The sequence below is a fragment of the Cheilinus undulatus genome, linkage group 19 (assembly GCF_018320785.1).
Source record: "Cheilinus undulatus linkage group 19, ASM1832078v1, whole genome shotgun sequence".
Classification (NCBI taxonomy): Eukaryota; Metazoa; Chordata; class Actinopteri; order Labriformes; family Labridae; genus Cheilinus; species Cheilinus undulatus.
Window position 1 is genome coordinate 5,421,005 of NC_054883.1, and position 27,501 is coordinate 5,448,505.

The 27,501-nt window shown below is 39.5% G+C and overlaps 1 protein-coding gene across 1 annotated transcript in view; it reads right to left on the bottom strand.

The window, feature by feature from the left end:
* Window positions 1-27,501, bottom strand: part of prex2 (phosphatidylinositol-3,4,5-trisphosphate-dependent Rac exchange factor 2) — a 180,038-nt gene that overhangs the window by 130,603 nt on the left and 21,934 nt on the right. The window contains exons 2-6 of the mRNA XM_041814271.1: window positions 18,127-18,198; window positions 15,143-15,265; window positions 11,157-11,261; window positions 3,147-3,248; window positions 2,132-2,293 (exon numbers count right to left, since the gene is read on the bottom strand). Coding sequence (XP_041670205.1) covers window positions 2,132-2,293; window positions 3,147-3,248; window positions 11,157-11,261; window positions 15,143-15,265; window positions 18,127-18,198 — 564 coding nt within the window. The remainder of the gene's footprint in view (window positions 1-2,131; window positions 2,294-3,146; window positions 3,249-11,156; window positions 11,262-15,142; window positions 15,266-18,126; window positions 18,199-27,501) is intronic.

A 27,501-nucleotide genomic window follows, 5' to 3' on the forward strand; every position in this document is an offset into this window, starting at 1 on the left:
CAGTGGATAGAGTCAAAAACAGGGATGAGAGACATGCAGGAAAGGAGCCACATGCCTGACCTGAGCCTGGGGCGCCTGCATATACAGGGCACAACCTACCTGCTAGGCATCTGTGCCCAAGGGCTTCCACACACTGAGGAATGATTATGCTCTACTATTTCATATCTAAACTAAAAACTAGGGCTGTCTATTGTTTTTTTTTTTTTTAATTTACAATTAAGGGGCAAAGATGGCCTAGTGGGGAGGTCATGCACCATGTACATGGACGGCCCAGGTAAAAGTCTGGCTCTCTCTCCACATGCCATTCCCCACTTTCTAATCTCTGTTCCCGACTATATCCACTGTGGACACAATACTACCTCTGTAGTAAAGGAAAAAGCCCAGAAAAATACATAAAATTGAAGTCCCTGAATTCTGATAATTGTAATGAATCACATTTTTATTCATGTTTAAAATTAATATATTTTGCATTTTGTCAGTCCATTCTGACAATTTGGAATCAAATTAGTGCAAAGAGATGTATTTTATGATCTTGATTTTGATTTTGATCTTGACAGTAGTAAAAACATAAACATTGATTACTGGTCCTGCTACATGTTTGGTGCATGTCTTGCCCCACGCTCTCTCTCCATGTTTTCTATTTATCTTCAGCTGTCCTATAAATTATAGGCAAAAAGCCCCAGAAAATAATCTTTAAAAAAAAAACAAAACACTGTTAGAAATAAAGTATGTAGGAGTGCATGTACAAAATGACTCACTGAAGTCCAGTAACCTTTGGTTAATGTGACAGCATTTTTATTTTCTCAGAGTTACAGTTTCGTTGCTCGCTCTGTGAAAGTAATGCAGCTAAGACTAACAATAAAGCTAAAATAGCTTCTCAAGACACTGATCTAAGTTATGCTTAACTTTGTATTTTGTACTGTCATAAGTTAAGTGTACATATCTTTCTGTTCAGTCAATAGTCAATAGAGAAAATAAGGAACTTCTGGTAGATTGTCAATTGCTTAACCATGGAATAATTAAAGTGCAAAGGTTACAAAAAGTTAAAAACAAAACAAAAAAAAGAGGGGGACTGACTTGTCCACTCAGCATTCTGGAAGTTTTTCGAAGTAAAATAAGACATTCAAAGGTCCAGCATTGTCCTTATTTTCCATCAATGTGAGAGAAGAAAGATGGTAGAATCCAGCTGCTTCCCAGCAACAGCAGCTTAATGATGGCATACCTTCACTTTTAAAAGCATGAGACTGGGGAGCAGGTGGCCTAGTGGTTAAAGGCACTCCCCATGTACGCAGGCGGCCGGGGTTCAAATCCAGCCTGAGGCCCGCATGTCTATCCCCCACTCTTGACCCTGTTTCTGACTCTGTCCACTGTCCTCCTCTATCTAATAAAGGCACAAAAATGCCCAAAAATAAATCTTAAAAGAAAAAAAAAAAAAGAAAGCATGAGACTGATGAGACATTCTAAAAAAATGAATGCATATACTTTATTTTGGGCATTAATCCCCTTGCAACTTTTGCTCCAATCAGAAACAGTCCTGAGCTTCATATACCTTTGAGAAAAGCTGTATTAACATTAGCAATGTTTTTATGTCTGCATGAGTCCAGGAGGTCTTTAAGCCCTCTTTGCATGAAACCCAGTGACATAAGTACACTGGCCTCTGTTATCTCCTTCCAACCACCACAAGGTCTACAGACCACTCACAAGAGCATCTAAGAACTCAAGAAGAAAACTAATCGAAAGGCAAAGCCTGGAACCAAGGCAGCCTACCTGATGGTAGTTGGATCCGTCACCCTCAAGCATTACAGCTTTAAGAGCAGGGGATAACAGCCTCTTCAGGCAGAATGAATCTGGCTATTGTGAAAACAAGTCATTGTTCCCTGGTGAACAAGAAAGCTTAAAAGGGCTGCAAAAGTCACGCCGTTTGGAATTCCTGTTTGATTGCCAGCATGGGGCCAAGTGGCTTTCAATAAGTCATGACTTTGAGATTTGGCGGGGATAAAGCTCAGCTGTGTATTTCAAAAAACATACAACCCGACTCAAACAGCTCAGCGAGAAGTCAATGCAGCCAACTTAAGCTTAACATTGGTGGAGATTAAATCATTCAGCACAGAAAAGTTCAGTTGAGGCCCACCTCCCAGCCCTCGATATGGGACTGCCACTCCTCCAAAATCTCCAACTTCTCCATCTGTCGCTTGGCTTCGTTGATGCTGGTGCACACAGCCTTCATCACCTGCAGAGACTCCTGTACCAGGGCGTAGTCGTTGTGCTTCTTGGGGGTCCTTTTCAGCAGCTCCTGCATATGTTTAAAGAGCACAAACCCATAAACTATCAAATTTACTACTTCTTTGAAACAGTTGGAATCAAACCTGTTGCAGATATGACTCCTAAAAACATATTATATTTTATATTTACCCTATATTTGATTACCTTGCAGTTGTGCCTAATTAAGTAGTTGAATCCCCTGATACAGCATGCCACAGTGTAGAGTAATCGATGGCAATCTCTGCATCTAGTTCTAAACACTGAGTTTCAGCACAGCGGCCTGATTTACACTGTTCTAGATATAACTGCAGCCAGTGATGGCTATCTGTGTCAGCTCTGAAGAGGAGGCCGTGGCAGCTGGAAGACTTCAAATGGCAGAGCATCAGATTACCCCCTTATTATTATTACATCTCTGTGCCCGTGCTGGTGGCTGTTTAGAGGACGCCCCGGTGAATTAATAGTTCATAACAAGACGAATGAGACGGGACAGCTCAGATCACCAGCTCAAATGGCCTTTGAAAGAGTATTTCATTTCGCTCACATTTCATGTTGGGGTAAAAAGAGATTTGAAAACTAACAACCAGCACAGGTATGAAAGAGGCCAGTGAAGTGTGTGAATGAGTAGCTGGACTGAGGAAGTGATGATAGGTCTTGTGTTATTGCTACAGTGTGGTTGTGCTGGAGCACTAAAGCAGAGTGTGCTAAAGCATGAGATGGTTGTTTCATTAGAGAAGGAGAGGTTGATGTGAATAGACCAGGACAGCCTAAACTAATGACTAGGTGGTGGTGCATGAAAAGAGGAGTAGTAGGTACCCTATAGAGGGGGCAGTATAGGGTGTGGTATCTCTTTAATTCAGGGTTAGCATGCCAGAGACCATACTCACTCTAAGCAGCAGAGGGTACTTGCAGATCCTTTGAATGGGAGCTACCAGGTAACCCTCCAGTGGGACTTCCGTGTTTTTTCTGCCTCCCAGCAACATGCAGTTCTGGAAAAGAGGAGAGAAGACTGTAATGGTCATTGCTTTTCAATCTGTATCCACTGTGAACTTCTTTTCTTACCTGAATCTGTTTTATTAATTGAAGCTGGATTTTTATCGGGTAATTTATGAAGCTAAATTAACTTGTTTGTGAGTAGCAAAACTCAAGTCCAGGTCAAATACTGTAGTTTTATAGAAGAAATACACATCTTTGGCAACATATCCCACAGGATTTATTGGCAATATTGTATAGTTATTACCATCTGCAATTACAAACACAATAACACATTGATAAAATAGCATATCATCACAAAGTTTGGCCTGACCTCTATATTTATCCCTCTCTTCTCAGCTACTAGCAAATAAAGCTTCCCTTGACTTGCAACCCAAGCTTTTCATAGTGTTCAAGCCAGAAGACATAAGCATACAGTCCATCCATGCATCCATTTCCTACATCGTCTATCCCATTGGCCACTAGGCCCCCACCGAGGCGGGACACAGCTGGACTGGTCACCAGCCAATCACTGGGCCCATATACAGAGACAGACAAGCAGGCATGCTTACATTCACACCTACAGCCAATTTAGAGTCACCAATTAACCTAACGAGCATGTCTTTGGTGGTGGGAGGAAGCCGGAGAACCTGGAGAGAACGCACGCATGCGCGTGGAGAATATGCAAATTCCACACAGAGAGGCCCTGACCGGGAAGCAAACCAGGGACCTTCTTGCGAGGCCACAGCGCTAACCCCTGCGCTGCAGTGTAGCCCTAAGCATACAGTATGTTTTGTTATTTTGCAAAGTGCATCATTTACACTGAGGTTTACAAATATAGTTTGTGTTTTTTCCAAGTTAAACCACAACAACAAACTTGGTTTTGTATGTTAGTTTTCTAAAGTTAGCTTGCTACACACTAAATAATTTTAGGTCCAGTTTTAGGCCCGACTCTCCCCTGCAACCAAAGAGGGGGGTGACTAAATTCGGAGTTTCTTGCTGCCACTTTTTGCCAGAATAATAACGCATGGTGTCAGTACCATTTAGCGAAGTAAGCATCTCCATAAATTTCAAACATGTTTGATAATCACAGCTACAGCACAGGCTGCCGATAACAGGATACCCACAATGACGAATGAGGGCAAGCAGATTGGAGGAGCATAACCAGCATGGCACATACTTTTACAGCTCCAGCATAAACACGACTATAATGTCTCTGGGTTCCAACACACTTAAAAGAATCAGATTCAAGAATTTTTAAGTCTTTTTTTGAGACATTGACTGTGAAAAATTAAAGTCCCTGTAAGTGATAAAAAACAATCTTTATTTTAGTTTGTTGTATAACAGCACACTGTGTTATGAACCACCAGGCAAAATTTCAGTCATGAAAAAGATCTCAAAGTTTATGAAATCAAGCTTTAAAATCACAAAAAATTAAGCAGTAGCATCTACTTTAAAATGGTGTGGACATGTCATTTGAATAAGCTGAAGCCACACCCACTTACGAGGAATATGATCCTGTCAAAAGAAAAAAAAAGCATCTGATCAGAGCGCAGCCGCCTGGCTCTGTGTCACAGCAGATTTACTGTTTTCTGGTACAAATCTCTATGTTATGATGCTCTTAATGACTTGTAGGCAACCGTGGCTGATTGATATGGGAAATTTAACTCACAACAGACAAAAATACAGCTGGCTGTTAACTTTCAATGAAGGTAGTGACATAAACTAACAACAGACTGTACTAAGATGAACTGCTTGGTGATTTTATATCCTTGTAGTGTTAGGGGGCCGGGGTATTCCCAATCCAGACCGGTGATGTCATAGGCTCAGGTATTTGTCTTGCTCAAATAAAACCGAGAGGAAAGAGGTGAATAACCTTCTAATCGGTTAAATCCAAAATTCAGTCATACATTAATCTCAGTGAATTCACATGTTTACAGCAACCTTATTCCAGCAAACTGTATCTAGTGTGTTAAGATACAAATTTTGTATGTCACTTTACAAGGACTTTAATGCAGTTTTTGCAGTCAAATTGTCAAAATTGAAAGTCATGTGCGACCTCTTGGTACATGGGATTGAGCTGCATTCCCTGGCTAAATGCACTGTTAATGAAATTTCAAAATATATAGGACAAAGACATTTTTTGGTCATAAACATCCAAATCTGATTACTTCTGGGTTGGCACATTTAATGTCTGTATTCTATAAATATGATGAATGCTATTTATCATAACATACACAAGTATATACTTAAGAAAATAATGATTACAATTAAATATATGTGGTAAAAAAGGAAGAGTGCATAAAGCACCTCTTAGCCAAAGTGCCTACTAAAATTTAAGACCTCATACAAGCAGAATTAAGATGTTTCGAGACTTTTTATGGACGTAAATTTCAAATGTTCAATTTCAGATTTTTTAAGACTTTTAAGACAAGGATGTGCAAGAACACTGCTGTCTTATTAGCCAGGATTTCAAATGTATTCTTTCCCTTTATTTGTTTTTTCACCTCAAAACAGAACACATGCCAGGACAGCCAAATTTATTCATCCTCCATTTTTGTTTTTACTCTGAAGTCACATTTATCACGCATTTCTGTGAGATCTTGTGTCTGTGAAATCATCACAGGTTTGTGGTCCCAGGGCCCGGCCGAATCATAAAGTGTTTACATTCAGAGGATTCTCATGTAAAAAGTCAGGTGAAACTGTCCTTATATCTGTGGTCTAATCTTAATTCCCTTAAGATTCATAGTTGTCTACTGTGTAGGGAGCCTTTTGCCAATTAGCAGAGACTACAGCTGGAGCAGGTGGGATCTGGGCAAGTTACTTTTTCAACGAGCAAAATATGGCTGCAATCTAGTTTGGTGAACATCAAAGTCAGCAGGATTTATCCACTGATGAATATGAATAACAGTACAAAATTTCAAGGCACTCCATCCAATAGCTGCTTAGACAGTACACATTTGAGATTTCATAAAATTAGTTCTATACACTTTACTTAAAGGGATAAACTTCCACCAATTAAAGTGAATTTTACAGTTCATGTTACAATTTATGAGGACAACTGCTTATATCCATTTTCACCTCTGTCTCACCTGAGGAGCCAAGTTACAAAGAAAACAATATACCAGGCTTTACGGCAGCCTGTAGGCCAAAGGTTTAGGGCAGGTCAGCGGATATTCCCCACCCTGGTCCCCGAAAGGCCTTGGAGGTGACCTGAGATATATTAGTCTGTAGCTAAGTGTAGGTCACAAGGTAACACAAGACTCAAATAGGCTTGATGGAAGGCTGTGTCACAAAAAGGTCGAGGCTATAAAGGCCTCATTAAATCAAAGTCAATTAATATCTTTGCCTCGTCTAGCTTCCTAGATTAAAGGCGCACATGGACAGTAAATCAGACACAGAGCTCTTCTCTGAGAGTGTGAATATTACATGCATGTGCGTGCTTCGTTTCCTACTCTATCAATTACAGTCTTTGTAAAGGTCATATGCCTAAACAAAGAAACAGCCAATCGATATGAGTAAGTCTGCGGTCTTACTCGGGTTCTTCTGGGTGTGTAACTCTGCTGTAGAGCTCGATTTCAAAGCGTTTTAAAGAGGTCTTAAAACATAAGGGGTGAGCATGTTGAACAAGTGTGCGCCGCAGCAAGACCTAAGATTACATACTGTCAAAGCCAATGATTAAACTGTAAACAGGGTTAAGAAAAGTCAGAGAGAATTCATCATATTCACACAGTGGTCATTTTCCTCTCATGTCAGAAGCTCAAATGCTGTTGAGAAGTTGTACTTTGTGAATGCAATATTTCTCATAAATAGGGAATCTGAAAAAACAATACCTTTCCCTGCCTCTAAAGCTAAAGAGAAAACAAAGTAAGCTAATGAGACAACAATAACCAAGCATGAACATGCAACATTAGTACTCATCCAATCCCTTCATAGCCATTTTGGGGACCAGATTTGCCAAGTGCAAAACTGGGGACCATTCCGGTTTGGTAGACAAAAAAAACATTTTACTAAAAAATACAAGTCCCTACAGGTGGGCGAAAACTGCAGAAGGTGGGTAGGAACAGCTCTGTGCATAAAGAGAGAGGTGCATGGGCGTGTTTGGATAGTGGATCCTGAAGAAAAAAAATAAGCAATTTATTTACGAACATACACTCAAAGAAACTGGAGGTATACTAACATAGCCTATAAATATCGATATGTTATTTTACAATGTACAAAAATGTTTCTTTATTTCTATATTGGGTTAAAAAGGTGCAGAAAAGCCAAACAGACCATCAAAAAAACAAATTAAACCCCAAAAATAACTGATATGCTGATTAGTTTGGGATTAATGGTATAATATGGACCTGTGTGTCCTGAAATATGGTATTCAATCTTAGGTTTTTATTAAAAAATACAACAAGGAGCTGTGTTGGCACTCTGTCTAGTTATTGCTTATGAAATCCAAACACTTCCAGCAGCTTCATATTAAAGGAGTAAAATGGCAAAATGCAAGTTGGGCTTTTATTTTGAAGGAACACTAGACCACTCATAAAAATACCTGAGTTAAGCACTTCTCAAAATGCCTCCAGGCTATGAACAAAACAGCAACCGTTTTTTTATTCTCTTCTGACAGCAGAGCAGTTTGAGATCTGTCAGCGTGAATTTTTATTCAGTCAGTAGGGAAACAAGAAGAAGCTGCACAGCTACATAACCTAAATTCACATTAAAAGTCTGGGACGTCTCCAGGGGCAACACAAGCCAAGGACAGGTCTCTTAAAAGGGGGACAGTACCCAGAAAGGGGGCATCTAGTCACTCAGTTTTAGTGAGTTAGCTCACATTACTGTTGGTTTACCAACTTTTGATCATACCATGTAACACTATCAAACAGTGCTGTTAACTCAAACTAATGTTAGCTGATGGTCTCTAAAACACCTCCTTTCATTATACTAACATTAGCATCCAACCAGTTATGAAATATGTTATCATGGCTCTGGGAGTGTGCATGAAGGTAACTGGTTTAATCTGTGATTTACTGTTGTTGCTTTTTTAGCACTGGCAGCATCCAGGACCCATTTCTAGAGCGAGAAAGCCGAGTCAGATCTGCTTCTCTCTGCTACTGTAAGAAGTCCCGCCCCTTCTTGATTTTGATTGGGGAGAGAGTGAGTGAGGGAGAAGTGGCATTCACAAGAACAGTGCTATTTCAACTGAGAGTGCGTTAATGTGGTGACAAAAACAGCTGATGCTGAGGGCGCTTTTTTTCACTTGGGGCGCTGAGCACTCCAAACGCTGGATTCGATGGTTTTGAATTAAAAATTAGAGCAGCCAGCGCTAAAAAAGCAGACTAAGGACACAGAATTTCATCATTTGCCAACAAAAATGCTGTGTCCAGTCAGCTTCCATTAGTGTTCATCAAATTTCCAAGTTTTCAGAGTTTTATCTAGCACAGTATTTTTAGCTGGTTTACATCACTTTACGCTAGTAATTCACCCATTGTTCAATATATTACGTCACACGGTAAAATAGTATTGTTTGGTCAGAATTGGGTAAGGCAACACCCTTTCAAAGCAGATGGATTGGCTAGATTCTATGTCTATCGTAATGAAAATGTGACACGAGTATGGGATAGCTACAAGCAGGGTTTAGCTGTACTGCATAGCCAGTATACGCAATGGCTCCGCCGGTGTAGCACTAAACTCAGATATAGCTATGGTTGGTATAGCAGAAGTTTTATTGGAACTGGGCCACATTTCTTTATTAAAACAAGGTAAAAAGCCACAATCAAAGCTTCTCTTGGCAGAGACGTTTGAGCACTTCTCCTGAACATCATCAGCATGAGTTTTATCTATCAGCAAAGCTCCACCTTTCAGAAACTACAGCACTGCCTGGCTGTCGAGCTCAGGTCCCATAATGAATGTGACAGACAGAGAGTTCATCCGGTCAACTTCTGAGAACTTTTTAAAGTCCTGCCCAGATGAATGTGAACTATATCCTGTGCAATGAAAATATGGAAAAGTCTATCTAGCTTGTCAGGTTATGAATACTAATGTTTGTTTTTGTTTAATTGTTGCTGACAGGGTCCAAAACAAACTTTTTCACATGCCAGCCAGGCTGGTTGGTAAGTGAAATTTTTTACCAGCCAAGCAGATATTTTACCAGCCAACCAAATAAAAATTGCTTTTAAGCGTTGTAATTTGATATCAGTATTATTCAACATGTCATTTGGGTCTTGTATGCAATTCTCAATCAATATTTTAATAGTATGCACTAATACTAGCAATAATGTATGCTAAAAGAGACAAAAAGTGAGTAAAAAAGACCCGTATTATGTGTAGAACAACAAATGAACTTGCTTCTGTCGATTCTTGTTTATATAACATCACAATTCCAATCCTCCTTTATCTAGACCAGCCAAATAACTCAAGAGATACTCTGGCAGAGTTACTTCAAATTTTATTTTTGGTTTATCATTTATTTATTATTCTGTTTTTCTTAGATGTTTAGTTTTCTTACATTTGGTTTAGTTTAAACCTTACAGTCCACTGAAGAGCCTACAACAAATCAATTTACTTTTTTGGTATACAGTCTTCATTAATAATCTAAATAGACCAAAAAGAGACAATAGAAAACTGTCTAGGCGCCTTCACAGCGCGGTTAATCTGTAGTCTGGACATGGAGGCGTGAGCATCTCCTGCTCTAACCGCAGCTAAGAGAGACTGCTGCGCAAGGAGTGGACTGCCCTTCAGTGCTTTGGGATGGGGAGGGGCCCACGGCAGCTACCGATGCTCAAGAGGCGCTACAACGATACATGCTTTCATGTCAGAGTCTTCAAAATGTCCAGTAACACCAGAAAAAGTCGCTAGATTTGTTGCTAGTTGCTTTTTTGAAAAGAGTTGCTAGAGGGGTCTGAAAACTCGCTAAGTTGACAACACTTCAAGGAGGTACGGCTACAGTAACAACCAGCTATCCACCTTGGTGCGGTGTGAATGACGACATGACTGACGCACCTACATGACCAAAGATCGTCTCGGCCCGAAATACACATTAAAAATTACCTTAAAAATTTACCAGCCAGAGACAAAATCTACCCATAATTGGCAAGTGGCGATTGTTAGTTTTGGACGCTGGTTGCTGATAAATGTCAAATTAACAATGTTCTACAGTCATAGAATAATGGCTAATGCAAAAATTCTGCCATTTCCTCGGCACCTTTATACAGCTTGTAGAGCCCTGTTAGTTGGCTCAGTATAATTAGTTACTATATATTACTGTTCAGTAGTAATTTTATCCATTTGTGTTTTATTTTGTAAAGCTATAAAAATTTATTATAAGCTCAAAAGATCTTCTGAAATTGTTGGTTTACTTGAAATCTCAGATGACATCCCTCCAGATACCCTGGACACATTGTTTTTCGCATGCTGACCAATAAATAATTGTTGAAATGAAACAGTTTGCAGCTATCTATCATTTTTAAACCTGGAACACAGAAGTAAAAAAACTTTCTCTAAGTGTAAAATCTGAGGGAACATCCATGACCATAAAAGTATCTTTCCCGTCTAGAAATGAACACACTTGCACACTCAAACACACACGGTTTAGCGAGCCAGCAGTGGAGATGCTGTCATCTTTTGTTCTAGCAACATGATGCTCCCCTGTGGAAGTGAAAGTCTCTCAGAGTGTCGGGACAGGAAGAGGGAGTCCGCCCACATGGGGGGCAGAGTCACATCAGCTGTCAGACACACTGGAACACAGAGTACAGGACTGGACACTGTCCAGCTGCTGTGTGTGGCTCATTGTGTGTTTTTACATTCAAGACAGTGTGGCCGTTTGTTTTTCTATGTGAGTACCTCCAAGCCTAGCTTTGACCTGGCTTCACATGGAAACGTGTTAAAATATATATAAGAGAATATAAACTATGATCATGTTTACAGCTCCTACTTACCAGTAAAAATGTCCGAACACTCCTGATCTTATTGAGCTCCAGCAGCAGCCTCTGGGCCTTCTCATGGTTTCCACAGTATTCGTCATAAATCTGGAAACGGCTCCTCTGCAAAAGATAGAAAAGAAGAGGTTAGAGGGATGTGGGTTGTGAAAGAGAAAAATAACAGCCAGCGTGTAAAAGATAAAGGGAGGTTAAGAGAAATAAAGGGACATAGTATGACTTGAGTAATTTAAAACTGGAAGAAAAGAGAGAAAACAGACAGAAAATCAGTCATTTGAATTTTAGGATTCATAATGAGTAATGTATCTACCTAAATACTCTCCTCTCTATCATGAAACCCACAATGTATGTAATGTGTGGGGGCCCTGATTATATCCCGACATCTGCCTCGCAGCCATCTGACAGACAACTTTCCACCAGAGCCGTTCTCATGACATTCATATTCCACTGTCTTTGAGAGGCAGCAGTGGGAGCAGACCACACAAGTCTTTAAATCACTCACGACACAGTCACTAAAGAAAACCAAAAATAGTCCATGCTCTGCAGCCACGATAATCTGCCTCAGAAGACAAAGCTGGTTATGTGGAGAGACATAACTGTCATAACAACAAGCTGGGCCACTTACAAAAACACAACTCATGATTAACTGTGGAGTTCGCCCTTCTTCTACAATCATGTTTTTGAAGACGTAGGTTTATGAACACACATAAAGTGTTTCTCAGGCCCTGGGGACTGACTTCACTGTAGTCCAGAAGTACAGGGGGGGGAGGTTGAAGTCCAAGTGAACTTATTTGCTGGCATGAATCTCACAGGAGCTTTGATTTGGGCGGATCCACTGTCCAGCTGGCTTACTTACCTTTTCTGAGTTCTGGATTAAAGCTAAATTGTTTCTTTAAAATAATTCTTTCTTGGGCAACAGAGAACCACTAAAAATTATTCCAAAAGAAAAACAGGAGCATATGAAAAAGAGTAAGAGTCTTTATATTTTGCTCCTGTGCATATGCTGCATGCATTAAGTAAATATCACAACGGTTCTGCAGTAACTGATGTACTGCATGATTTATATCACAGTATCTGATTAGAAGAATTAGAAGAATACTCTTTAGAGGTAAGGAGCAGGATAATTGCAATTTGGCGTCAGATTCTTATCAAGCTTCATCCTTTTATTTCTTTTCCTCACTGTTGAACATCATCTTGCTTTCTTCTTCCTCTTTTATCTTGCCGTCAGCTTCTTCTTCAGCCAATTCATTTGGCAGTCAATAATGTCATTTACTTCACTGTGAGTATCCATTAAGTAATAAGTGAGTCAAATCAGCAGGGAAATCTGTTTAGATCACCTTATTTTAAAAAAGGAAATACCCACATTTCACTGATCATCAACTGGTGGCCCAGAGGCATTTCAGGCCCCCCAAAGCTTTCTGTCCGGCCCCCGAAAAATCATTGAATTCAAAAAGAAGGAACAGAAGATGTTGTGGTTTTAAGAGTATCCTTTGGCATTAAATGTCTGCAGCTGTTAAATCCAACCCACAAACAATTAATATTGAAATAGATTGAGAATGACTGAACATTTGATCTGTTTTACAGAAATGTACAGTCATAATTATTAGATATTAGAAGGGTTAAGTTTGGCAGAAGTGCTGCAAAAATGACCAGATAAAGTGGTGAAAAGAGGTTAAAATGTGGCAAAAATTGGTTACAAATGACAAAAATAGTTCAAAAAAGTAATTAAAATGGGTTAAAAAGGGCAAAAATAGAAGAAAAGTGGCAAGGATGGATAAAAGAGTGCCAAAAGGGATAAAACATGCAAAAAAGTGATTTAAAAAGTCAGGTGTTTTATTTTTATTCTTTTAATTCTATGTACAGCACATTAAGGTGCTGATCTGAGTCCTCATCGATACCACTATCAATAGTTTCTATAGTTTGGTGGAAAGACAAAATAAGGGCAAATATTTAATTTAAGTGTTCTTAGCTGAGTAGTGCTTGAGTTAAAAAGCTATGATTCAGTCTGTCACATCTACTGTATATCCCTTAAGTATAAACACATTCACACTGTATTTATTAAAGTTTCCCATCAAAAACTAAATTTTCCCATTTTCATGTGACATTTGAACACGTCATAACATAGAATACAGTTGCCTAATTTACTGAGGTTACCTGAACACATCATATTTTCCATCTTCAGCTTGTAAAGTTCACTAATCGACTTTAATTTTGCCAATTCCACCACAGATTTCTACACTGGATTAACATTGTTAACAAACAGGACTGTCTCAAAGTTTTGGAGTACTTTTCAGCATTTGTCTGAAGGAAACTGTCCTGATGCTGCTGAAGAGAGTGGTATGATCATGGCTTGATCCTGTGTTGTTGTTAGCGTCTTTGCTAACATTAGCAAAGATGTTCTTTGTCTGAAGGTGGAACTTAAGACTTGTTGTACTTCTGTATAAAGACAGTTCATCACTGCAGCATGTACTAGGGGTGGGAATCACTAGCAACCCCACGATACGATATTATCATGATACTTGGGTCACAATTCAATATTATTGTGATTTTAAACATTTTGCAATACAGTTAGTATTGCAATACCATATATTGCGATCTATACCGTTTTGCAGCTGTTTAGCTGATTTAGCGTTAGTCTTGCCCTCATGTTTGTCGTATTTCTGCAGTATTTTATTTTCATGTATTTTCACTTCTTGCCAATCTCATGTGTTATTTCCATCTCATTCATGCCCTGCTTGCATTCCTAATGTCCTTCCCCTGGTGCTGCCATGTATGTTGAACTAACTTTCTCCTGCTGTATGACCGTCACCTCTGCCGACCTCACTGGACAATTTATTGCTGCATTTATTTCCTTTTTCCATTGTCACAGACTTCAGTTAATATAGCTTGTACCCACAGTTTGGTTTTATCTTAACTAACATTCTCCAGCTTTTTAAAAAGAAAACTGCCGTTAAGCAGACCTGGGTCTGTCTCCTCACTCATCACTGCTGGCTGTGTCTGACCCTCTCACCTCTTCACCCCCAGGCACGTAAACATCTGCGCTGGAGGACTACAGGAGCAGTTGTGGTCAAACTTAGTCATATGATTAAATTGGGTAATTATTTTTTTAACACGCTAAGGTTTCAAGATTAATCACAAGCATTAACATGTTAATGTTAACAGCCCTACATATCATATATTATATCATATGATATTGTCTTTTACTGCTTTCCATTTATTCGAGTTAATTTCATCATTAAGGCTTCCATTAAACTGCCTTTCAAGATTGTTTGTGTAGTTTCCATTCCTTTCTACTTTGCTTATTTTTGTTGACAGTTGGTTCTGACTTTTTGTTTGATTTTTAAGACCTTTTCTGTTTCGTTCAAATGTTGATGTTTATTTTATTTTTCTCTAGGTGCATCCCTTTGTTATGGCTGTTGAAGCACTTTGTAAGTTTCTGTCTTTAAAGGTGCCATACAAAGAAGTTATTATTGATATTTTGTGTTACAGTCACTCAAAAGTGAATTATTGCCCTTATCGTAGATTTTCCGATAAGCTATGAATAATGACGTAATCTCATCAGAAAGCTTACTGCACTGCTGCATTCTCTCTCTCTCTCTCTCCTTCTTCAATGGTAGTTTGATGCTGAAACCTATTATATGCCAGTGTGCCTCAAGGCTCTGCATCAAAGAAATGGCATATATAGCTGAGGTTGGCAGTATATCAAAGCCCTATTGGGCATAAGACTTGTGCACTCACTCATGTTCAATAATCCAGAGATGGATCAACAACATATGGCATATCTTATCATTTTAAACACTTGTTGTGGGCACAACTGCTTTAAAGAGCAGATAAAAAGGGATTCTTTGGATCACAAAGAAGCAGTGCAAACATCAAATTGATGTACCTGAAATATGACATCAAAATGTTTAAAGGTGACAGGATGAGATTCAACTTGCAAGACAGGCAGAATTCCAAATGGGCAGCTGGAAGGAAGTTCAACTTACAAAGTGCAAGAAGCAGCGGCCAATTTCATGGTGAGCGTGGGGGTCAGGCTGCAGCAGCTCTTCCACCATGGTGAGGAAGTCTTTGTGAACAGCGAGAATCTCCTCAATGTTGGAGAACAAAACCTAAGGAAGGAAAAGAAGAAAAGACACTTGATTTTCATGTTAGTTTTCTGCAAATGGGCCAGATGCTGGTGTTCCTAATATGCCCCAAATCATTACATTATGGCATTCAGTGTTTTACTGTGGTCAGCAGAACAAGACATGGAAATTTCTGAGGCCACAGAACAAAGACTGAGGTTTCATGACTCAGGACATTTTTGATATTTGAATTGAAAACATGGGAGACATTTCCATTGAGAAGCCATTAAAGAGGCAGATTTTTATGATCTATAGAATGGAAACTTTCCTTTTTGTGGTGTGATTTCTGCCCCCTTTCAATGCCATTTTTGTGGTGGTAGGGACAAAACAATGTGCTGACACTGGATGAAGCTGTTAAGAGGAGTGTGAATTAAATTCGGGCATGAAAATGTTGATGTTTCCAGGCAAAAAATGAACTTCAGGGATACTAAAAATGGCAAAAAGAAATACAGTGCATATAAAAAGGATGTTTTACCCTTTGACGGATTTTATAAATCAACCAGGGTCGATAGAATTTGGCTTTTTTTAACTCTTTAATGTCTAAATGAAAACAGATTTCTACACAGTAATGTCAATTAAACAAAATCTGTAATGTAAAATAAATGACTGCATAAATATTCACCCCCTTTAAAGTGACTGACCTTATTCAACAGAGATCCATTCAATTGTTGCTAGTAGTCTCACAAAAAGAGAAATGGGGATCACCTGAGTGCAGTGAATGTGTCCCAAGTGATTGTAGTATAAAGACACCTGTGTCTGGAAGGACCAGTCACTGGTTAATCAGCATTCCTGACTACCATTTCACCATGAAGACAAGGAACACTCCAGGCAAGTTAGAGAAAAGGTTAAGAAAAGTATAAGTCAGGGAACAAATACAAAAAATTCCAAGGCACTGAACACCCATGGAGTTTAGTTAAAACCTTTACCAAGTAATGGAAGGAATAAGGCACGTGTAAGATCAGACCGTCCTCAGAAAACTGAGTGACTGTGCAAGAAGGAGACTAGTGAGAGGGCCACCAAGACACCTATGACTACTCTGAGTTCCAAGCTTCAGCAGGTGAGGCCCCGTTTACATGATATTTTGCTTTATTTTCCATTTTCGTTTGCAAAAAGTTCCATGTTCAGACAGCAATGTTTCAAAACAATCTCCATTCGCACAAGACTGCGGAAAACACCAAAAACAATGTAGTATACATGCCAGGCCAGTAGATGGCGGTGTGATTTTGCAATTAACCAAAATAAGCACATGCGCACAGACACTTCCTTCCTCTGAACATTAAGTAGGAGTGCAGCGCTATTCCCCTAGAGCGTAGACATCCAAGATGGCGAGCAGGACTGACGACGAGGTGGAACTGCTGCTTCGAGTGACACTAAACTACAATGCGGACAAATATCAAGAAAAGTGAGTGAGGAGCACGAACAGTACACCAGTGTCGGCCATCTTTGTCTTGTTTTGGGCTTCCCATCTACACATGCGTTATAAGCCTACTCGCGCGTGGATATTTTCTGCAGCCACAGTGCGCATGTCCGTTTTCAGAAAGTGTCGGTTTCCTGGTTTACACGGAGACGGAGACAGGGGCGTTATGGAAAACTTCCACTCTAGGGCCCGTTTCCAAAAAGTTCCGTTTTCAGGCACTAAAACACCATTGCCGTGGAAACAGACAGCCAAAATTTTTTGTTTTTACTCAAAAATGTCATGTAACCAGGGAATGAGATGTGAGGACACAAAACGCTGCACATCACAAACGCACCATCCCCACTGTGAAGCACAGAGGTGGCAGCATCATGCTGTGGGGATGCTTCTCAGCAGCCGGCTCTAGTAGGCTTGTAAAGGTAGAGGTTAAAATAAATCCTGGAGGACAATCTTATTCAGTCTGCGAGAGAACCACAGCTTGGGAGATTTTTTTTTTTTTTTTTTCCAGCAAGACAATGACCCTAAGCATCCAGCAAAAGCTACAAAGAAATGTTTTAAAGATAATAATGTCAATGTTCTTGACTGGCTGAGTCAAAGCCCAGAACTCAGTCCAGTAGGGAATTTGTGGCAGGACTTGAAAAGGGCTGTTCAGGCCCGACCCCTGTGCAATCTGACCAAGTTTGGGCAGTTTTACAAAGAAGAATAAAGTAAAATTGCAGTGTCCAGACGTGTAAGCCTGATTGAGACATGGGGATGGGTATTTATGCAGCCACATAAATTTCCGTTATATATTTTTATCTAATTCATATTACTTTACAGAGATCTCTTTTTACTTTGACATTTGAGTTTTTTTGTCAAAAAGCCAAATTACATTGGCCATGATTGGTTTATAAATCATTCAAAGGGTAAAACATCCCCGGGGTGAATACTTTCATAGGCACCATGGTTAAAATGTCATTCAGCTGCTTTGTGACATAAGAGCTTCCTTCTACCCAACCTGATAACAACCTATGTTTTTTCCAAAATCCCCTGTGTATGGCATGTTCCCAAGCAAAGCAGAGCAGAGATAGTCTTATCCTCAAACAGGGAACTAGCAGTAAATATCCACTGAATGCGTTTTTACCCCCAAAAGAAAGCAAGATTGCAGAAACAGTCCCGGACACACCCCCAACTGTGAGAGCGCATCCTTCAATACCCTCCATTTATAAATAGATTATATCTACAGCTGTTTCCTGGATCGCCCACTTCGTCTTTCTCTATTCAGAACTTTGCTATTTCAGGTTGAAAGAGCATCCAAAGACACAGACCCACTCTGTTTCTCATGCAGTTTCCAGCCTTTTAAAGATGGTGTTACTGTCATGTCTGAGTGAAAGTCTTTTGCTAATAAATTTTCTGAAATATGCACCTCCATACCTCAAAGATTAACCCTCACCTTGACAGTTTCCTCCGTGATGTTCTTGTCGATTTTGGTGGCTGCATACTGGTTGAGGCGATGTAGAAACACCTGAAATGGAGAGCAACAGTTAACACTCCTGAAAAGGATTGAGTAACACTGAAGCGTCTGATTGCTTGGACATTTAACAAGGTGAACACAAGACTAGATTTGAGGTTTTGTGCACAGCTGCAGCACTTGGCAGCCATCACAATGGATACCTGATACACATGAAACACAATCTTTGTTCTGGGAAAAGGGGAAAAAATAACAAAATAATTGCAGCACATGGTATTTCAAAGGTGGTGTTAAGTGGCTGGGGACAGAAGTTGGAGAGGCCAACAGTGTTTGAATTAAGATGGATGGGAAGTGCTCTTATTTTCTCCAGGTCCCTGAAGACGACGGTTCCCAGGCTGCTTCGCTGCACAAGCCCTCGACAGCCCATTTAACGCTTCAGGGCACTTTGTGAGAATGGCAAATTAAGAAGTTGTGCGTTGAATGTATTCTTAAAATGTGGCTAAGGAAGAATTAGTAATTTTATGAAGTTTCCCTTAAGGAAGAGCTTTTTAAATAGCAGGGACTAGATGAGAATCTGTGTGTGCACGGGTTGCATGGAATACAGTTTGGCAGACAGTAATCAATCTTAAGTTGAAGGCTCTGAGGAAAACAAATGGGCGGCTTCACACTTTGATTTGATTGATGTCTGTATTGCACTTTGCTACAGGGAAGCTATGATGAAATCTGAAGAAAGGCGCAGAACAACATTCATTAAATTTAGGAGAGCTTCCCTTCAAAAGCTTGAATTTTAGCAGCATCAAACTTCATTTTAAGCAACAAAAACAAAGCCCCTGATCTCCATGCTGTTGTCAAATTTAAATAAAAGTAGTAGGAAGCAAATACATCCTTGGCATAACATCACAAAAATAAGCTTGTGTGATGTGAGTTTAGCTTTACAGACATTTGTTCTCATTTCCCATGTCATACCACCAACTCCATCTATCTCCCTAATGGCATGAATGCCAGAAACTCAAGTAAGATAAAAGCAGAGATGAGATCTGGAAGTAGAATAAAGCGTGTGCTTGGCTGTTATTATGCCGAACGTTCCTGCTGAAGCACAGCGGTGATATGAAGATAAATCAATAAAAGAAAAGAAAAGAAAGAAAAAGCAACAGTTTGATTCCAAGTGAGTGTATCATAACACCAAGAAGAAAAGGCTCCCAGAATGCATCAGTGCTGTCAGATCTCCACTATGACTGAATCAATGGCCTGTCACTGATGACGGACAACTTAATCCGCACAAAGGGAGTGCCACAGTCCAACACATCCTGACACAGAGACGCACAAAGCTTCATGTCATGGTAGAGCAGAGGTGTCAAACTCAAGGCCCAGGGGCCAAATCCGGCCCGTGGTACAGTTATACCCGGTCAACTAGATCACATCACATTTTTATTAGAACTGGCCCTCTAGTCTGAGGTCTGCACATTTGCTCCTGTATAAACATGTAAACTTGATGATTGAAACAAATCATTTTTAAGTCATAAGAATTAGAAAGAGTAAAGAGTTGAAATAATTGATAAAAAGTCAAAGAAATTTGTATTTTCATTTCATATTTTCAATTTTGCATCTCACAATTATGACTTTTTATGGCTTTGACATTCCTGAATCATAAACTTGACTTTTTCTCATATTTTGATCATTTAGATTCACGATTTTAATTTTTTAAGACCTTTTTTGCGTCTTTAACTTCTAACTCTGACTTTAAAACCCAAATATTGACATTTTTTATTTAAAATCTCCAAATTTTATCTCATATCTTGAACTTTAAAAGTCATTATCCATTTTTTTCTCATAACTTGGCATTTAAAATGCATAGTTTAGAGTTTTATCTAATATTTTGACCTTTAAAACTCTTGATTTTGAACTTTATCTCATATTTTCACCTTTTTAACTCATTATTTTGTGTTATTTCTCATATTTTGACCTTTTTAACTTCTTTTTTTTTTTTTTTTTTTTTTTTTGGGCTTTTTTGTGCCTTTATTAGAGAGAGGAGGACAGTGGATAGATTCGGAAACAGGGAAGAGAGTGGGGAGAGACATGTGGGAAATGGTGCCACAGGCCGGATTCAAACCCGGGCCGCCCACGTACATGGTGCGTGCCCCAACCGCTCGACTTCCAGCGCGCCCCCTTGACCTTTTTAACTTCTAACTTTGACTTTTAAGCCCAAATATTGACCTTTTAGATTCAAAATTCTACATTTACATATTCTCTTTTGACCTTTTAAACACATGACTTTGAATATTATCTCATATTTTGACATTTTGAGCTCACAATTTTGAATTTTATCCAGCATTTTAACTGTTAAAAGTCTGGATTTTTTTATTTTTTACTTTTTCTAGTCTTAAAACCATTTATCATCAATGTTAAGTTTTTTCTCTGTAACTCATTACAGGTGAAGATGAGGTTGAAAATTTATGGGAAATTTTGACCCTGTTAGGCCCTCAGGTTAGATCCAAATTCACAATTCGGCCCCTGCTGTGACTGACTCTGACATCCCTGTGGTGGAGCATGAGCAGCAGCTCCACAAACATCACCAACATGATCACGCTTTGGCCCTGAAAGGCAGTGTTATGCATTCAGGAAATAAAGTTACATGTGTTTTAGCAGTTGACCCTAACCATGGGTATCCTTTTACTGCCCCACTGAGGGCCATGATGCCATCTGTCTCTCTGTGCAGCCACACAGCAGGCAGCCTGACCTGAGCACACTGATATAATAAGAGCACAAAGCATGTAAGCAGCTCCTATAATGAGTGGACGAGGCAGGGATTACTCCTTAAACTGAGATTTCACTGAGAGGTAAAAAGTTTCCCTGATTAATTAGGAGCAGATGGAAGGTGGTTTGGCTTAATTAGCAGTCAAATATCCATTCTGAGCTAATTCAAAGGCCTCTTAAAAAAAAAAACAGCATGAAAAAATAACTGAAATCATCTTAATTACACATACTGACGTCAAACACTTCAAAAGGACGAGTGCAAGTGCACGCTTGAATCCAGGCTTGCAGCAGCTTAAATAATCAGCCTCTTTGTTGTAGGCCAAGTCCATGCTGATTACCATTCTGAAGCTGTCTTCCCTCACAACTCTGCCACTCACAAACATTAGCATCTGATTAGCAAGTCTAAAATGTACAAACACGGAGACGGGCCCCCGTACAGGCCTGACAGGGCTTACAGTACCGGACCCTAGTTGAGTAAAAGCAGGGCTAATTTGCATTAAAAAAAACACTTTCTATCATTGATGTGTAACATCAAACATGGGCTCATTAGGGAGTCCATCACTTCAGTTTTAATAACGAAGAGTCCATTCTACAGGAAATAATCAGTGTATCTGCAAAGCACTAATTATACTGTTACATCTGCGGGTCGGCTCTGCTGCGAAAACACGACGAGGCAAGCTGCAGAAGTAAACAACTTAAGAAAAAGTGGCATGAAGGAGCACAGGCACTCAATCTTATTGGATAAAGATAATAAATTACGCCTCTAAAGATAAGAGAGAAGGCTTTCCTCACATAGAATTGATGCTGTAAACCAGGGGTGTCAAACTCAATCACAGCAGTGAAGTTTAAAGGCTCACAATCTGAGAAAAGTAAATTTATTAGTTCAAAAAGGTGAAAACATGAAATTGAAATTGAAAAAATATGTTTTTTAAAGTCAAATATATTTGAAAGAAAGTCAAAATCATGAGTTTAAAAGGTTCAAATATGAAATAAAATTAAAATTTGAATCAAAATATGATTCAAATTTTAAATTGTGAGTCTAAAACATAGGTTCTCAAAGTGCGGCCCGTGGGCCAATGGCAGCCCGCAGAAACATTTCTGGCAGCCCGCAATTGTTAAGACAGGAAGCAAGGCACATTGAGACTGACTGTTTGTTCTAAATAAGTTTTTACATATATTCTAAAATGGACTGCACACAGGACTGTTGTATCTCAAATTTGACTGTAGAGGGCAGAAAACCCTAGGGATTTTGTGTGCATTGCAATGTTTCTCAAGGTTTTCTCAAGTTTTGGTAGGTTTAGCCTAATTAATTAATTAATTAAAATGTGTTTATTGCACATTACTGGATGCAGACCAATAAATGTAAAATGTAGAGATGCAACCTGGTCATTACAATGACTACAAACAGGATTTCTTCCATTTTTTTTCCCTTCAGTTATCAGAACTTCAAGAACCCCTGGTCTAAAAGGTCAAAATGGGATTATGAAGTCAAAGTTTGAAGTTGAAAATATGAGATAAAATATGAAATAATTGGTTAGAAAGGTCAAAATATGACTTAAAAATGTAGAATTATGAAGCCTAAAGCTCAAGATATTAAAAGAGAAGTCAAAATTATGAGTTGAAATACTCAAAGTATGAAATTAAAAGTCAAAATCCTAAGTTTGAGTCCTAATTGTGAGATGCAAAATTGAAATTATGAGATTAAAACACAAATTATTTTTTTCCCACATTCCTGACTTCTTATCTAAATAGTTTTAATCCTTACTTTTTCAGATTTTATGACTTAACAAGGATATCTTAAATCATCAAGGGTGATGGGCCAGTTTTAACAGAAATATGAGATAATCTTACGGACTGGATTTAACTGTTCCACAGGCCGGATTTGGCCCTCTGGCCTTAAGTTTGACACCCGTGCTGTAAACATTGAAAACATGTTGTTGCAGTTTTTCACACTCAGCTACACAAAAGATGGGAGACACTGGGTTTCGACAAGATGGCTCAGGCGTTATTTGTGGACACAAACATGTCTCTTCCGAAGAGACACTCCTTGTTGGAACAGCTCTGAGGATGGTGAATGGGAGGCTGACGGACTGGCTGGATTTATGGCCACAATTACAGTGCCCAGGGTGACTGTGAATACAAGCTCATTTCCAGGTTTGCACAGCGTCAGACAGCACTGCAGTGCATAAAAGGTGCAGCTCATTTACAAAAGCCTGAATGTATTGTATTCAAATCGAGGATGATATAAATCACTTCAATGGAGAATTCAGAGTCAGAATAGCACGTTCAGGATTTGTCTCCTGATTGCATTACAGAGACGAGCATCTGTTCTCAGTTTAAAGCATTGGGAGCAGGAGAGGATTACAAGCTAAAGGTAAACTTGAAAGGATGTTGCTCCATATAATAAAGAATGTTTTAACTGTTATTACCACTCTTCCTACTTTAGAAACCTGAGTCCAGTTTTCAGAAACACTACCATCCGTGCTAGCTGCTTTCTTTGTCTGAGTACTCAGTAAGGACCTGTTGAATTCCAGAGAGACACATTTTGTTCCCTAGGACTGGATGTTCATTCTTGCAGGAATCCACAATGCCTGGGCCGAAGCTTCGACTGAATTACAAAAAGACTTGATTGCATTTTTACGCTGAACAGAGCTGTTGGTTCTAAGAGACAAGCAGCTACTTGACAGCAAGAGCTAGCTTTCCCCACAAGAGTATTTTTTATGGTTTAAGTGGTGTTTTCCATCAGTGCCATGTTTCACAGAAAAAGGATGAGCCAAAAAGATGGCCTTAGAAGACAAAGAGGATGAAAGACTTGGACAGCAGCAGGGGTTTTATAACAGTGTACTTTCCATTGGCAGTCAAAGCAAAGTTCTCAAAAATGGCATCCACTCACCCCGACAAACTCACTCCTCACTCACTTCAACAGTTTGAAATGCCAGAGGGTGTTCAACGTGTCCCTGCATCAGAAAAGGATCTTCCTTTTTAATAGGATACAGACATTTTTTACCCTTAATCTTGTGTCAGCAAGGGGAAAAAACAGCTCAGAAAGTCACTCTGTTTCCTGAGGCCCAGGTATAATCACCTGGATTTTCACTCTGATGCCTAAAGGGAAACCACGCATTAAAACCTCATTAAAGTTTTCATTATTCCACCCAGCTGATGGGTGTGATGAATGGATTGGTCGAACCACTGGACGAGGCCTTACCTGCCATTAATCAACACAGGTTAGCATGCTGTGGGCAACAAATGTGTGCTAGTGGAAATTATGGCTGAACCGCCTGATGCAACATTACATCAATCACAAAAATGGAACAACCTTTGTGTGTCTTTATTTTAACACCCAAATCAGAGATATATGCCAACTTTTTTGCTTTGTCATCACTCCATAGACTTAAGCACTAGGCAGAATCAAGCTCCTTTCCAATACTAGGGCAACAAATATCATCACAGAATGTAAACTAACCTCATAATCATGTGCGGGAGTGAGCAAGAAACAAGCCAGTTTATGTGGCGGCAGCTAACAGCTATTGAGTTGAAATTGATGGTAATCGCATATTTTAGGCAGTATCTAGGGCAGTTCTGTTGCTGGTATCCATGTCAGAATTAACAAATTGAAACTAATTGAAAACTAAGCTAATGTTGTTGACAGCTTGGCTTGTGAATGTGGATTCATGTTTGGTTAGGAACTCCAAAATGATAAGAAACCCTAAATTTTAACATTAAACCTCTAGTCAGGGTAGGTTTGAGGCATGTAGGGTGCTATGAATTGAACTGTCTCATGTCCAATGTGTTACAATCTGGGTTTGGACAGGGCGGATTGCTACAGTCAAGGTGACACACATGAGTGTGGCTTGGAAATCAAAGTCAAGCTGGACAGCATTTCTTATGTCTGGGCCTTTCTATTCCCGGTGAAAAGGCCAGAGACCACCAGTGATGTTTGGACTTCGGGACTCCCTTCTACCCAACCAGACGGGACCCTAGGCTGTGCTTAATCACCACATCCACCCTTTACTCTGATTATTTTCACATTCCACCAGGACATCCAGAGCATGACCGGGGTTGTGTCAGTCCTCCCTCTGGCCCCTTGTTTGGGAGGAGGGCAGAGATTTCAGGGGGGTGCAGTGGCCTGTCTTCTCTGTGGTTGTTAAAATTAGGTTCACTCAAACTACCTAAAATTATGATAAAACCATGAATGAATGGTTTATACCAGCAATTTTCAACATGTGGCTCTGGCTCTTTTGTTATGATTTGTGTCTTAATTTGAAATAATATTCGCCCAGAAAACTTTTAAAAAGGGAAACTTTGACCTCAGAAATGTTCCATTGTAAGTAGTAATCAGTTTGTTTCCCATACTTAAACAGCAGGCTTTAATTGTCACGCTTAATTGTCAACCTTTATTTTTTGTCTGTCTCAATCGCCCTTATTTGCAATTTTGCCACTTTAAATCATTTTTGCTTCTTTAAGCCCATTTTTGCAACTTCTTTTTGCCACTTTCTGCCAACTTTTGCCACTTTAATCCCATTTTTGCCCTTTTTCATCACTTTTTACCTCATTTATCCTGCATTTTTTCCCCTTTTGTCCCCATTTAAGCTGCCTCTTGCCATGAAATGTCACTTTTCCCCAATTTTGCCAATTTTTCCCACTTTTTTGCCCATTTTAAACACTTTTCATTCATTTTTTTGCCACCTTATTTGCCGCTTTATGACCATTTTTGCCACCTGTAACACATTTTTGTCACTTCTCACCCATTTCTGCCAGTTCTCTCTTCATTTTTGTGTGATTTTTTTTGTGCCCATACTTGGCAAATACCTGATGTAAGCTCTCCTTTTCTACTCTTTAACAGAAGTATTCAGTGAAAATTTTGTTATTGCTGAGCAGGCTAATGATTCTCAGAAGACTATTAATCTGGAGAGTAAAAACAACTTCATTCATGCATTTTTGCTGTTTTTTTTTGGTTTGTGCTGACACTTGATAACATGCTTTAGGCAATATTATTGACATTTCCAATACTTACATCCTGCTACACCTTAACCATCAGCTGAAGTCAGGAAACTAGTATCCATTTCTAGCTGACCTGCAGGCCTCATACATTTCTATCTTGTTATGAATGATGAAACCTGCCTTAATGTGCCATGAGTGACAGCTCACTCAATAACTCCAGTTTGCTTTAAAATGTTTTTGGTAGTTGAATTTATACACATTGCCTCTGGACTGAAGTGTCATACTGGATTGGTTTTGGAAAGGCAGAGTCATAACCGACTGGCTGGAGGCCTGTTTCCATGCCGACAAAGTGTGATCAGAGCCAACCTAGTTTAGGACACTTTCTGAATGGATATTATGCAATTCACCCCCCTGCCTCCACTCTGGGATCTCTTCACCAGATTTGAAAGATACAATCAACGGAAAGCTGATCCCCCTCCTGTAAATGTTGATCTCTGAGTCAATGAAACAGACAAATCAAACATGAGAAGTTTGGCAAAAACAGAGGCTGCATGCTTCCTCAAACATGTAAACAAAAGATGATATAACAAGAGGACAATGATGGACATTCTTGCACTACAAAAAAACATCTGTGTAAAAAATATCTGCCAAGTTAAAGAGCACGTGCGCATTAAAATAATAGGAGGGAGTGGATTAGAGGATAGCACTGGGGGAGGAAAGGCAAGTTGTTCATCACGTTATTAAACAGCCACACCAGGCAGAAAGGACTGGGATAATGGGAATACAAATCCTCTTGGGAGAGTAAAAGTGCACTAAAATGAACTGAAAGAGAGAAAATGATGCAGCAAATTACATTGGGAATAAAAAAAAGCTATCTAGCTGCTCCCAGGCTACAGAAATTAGTTTGAATCAAGTACAAAGCTAGCCTGCTAATGCATTCAAGTTAAAACTTTTGGAGGAACTCGGGGCCTGTTTGATGTATTACATGCAAAACAAGCATCCGAGGTCCCAGCTGATCGATTGGTTCAACTGTGGAACACCATGCTCCCCTTGATATTAAAAGTACAGACGATGCTATATTAAAAAAGTAAGAAATGTAATGAAACAGCTCGGCTGCCGGCCAGTTTAAAAGCACCCTCTCTTACCAAGAGAGGATGTCGCCTTTGTGAGTAAATTTGCAGAGGGTCCAATCTAGGGTCGTTGGCACCGGTGACCAGTATAAACTCTGGAAAATGAATGGACCTTTCTCTGAGTCTATTGGACGTACTCCCTCTTTTGTCCGAGGATTATTCACTGATTTGCTTTGTTGTTGTGACTGAAGAGCTGGCAGACTCCTGAACACACATGAACATCCTGCAGACACAGTAGAAATCAGTGTGCGAATAGAGAATCCATCAGATAGAGATATCGCTAACCTTATGTACAGGTATTATAATCCGTCTGTAGAAGAATACGCTCTTGTTATAAAACAAAAAGACAAGACAAAGGCTGTTCAAAGCGTGAGATGGAGACACAAACAGCCGCTTCCACACCAAAAACCCCACTGTTGTAAATCACCAGACTGTGACGGTATGCTTATTAACGCAACAATCTTTCTGAATGTGTCTCTTTTTTTCCTCCATCATACATCTGTCCCAAAGGAAAGCACACCAAAACGCTGTG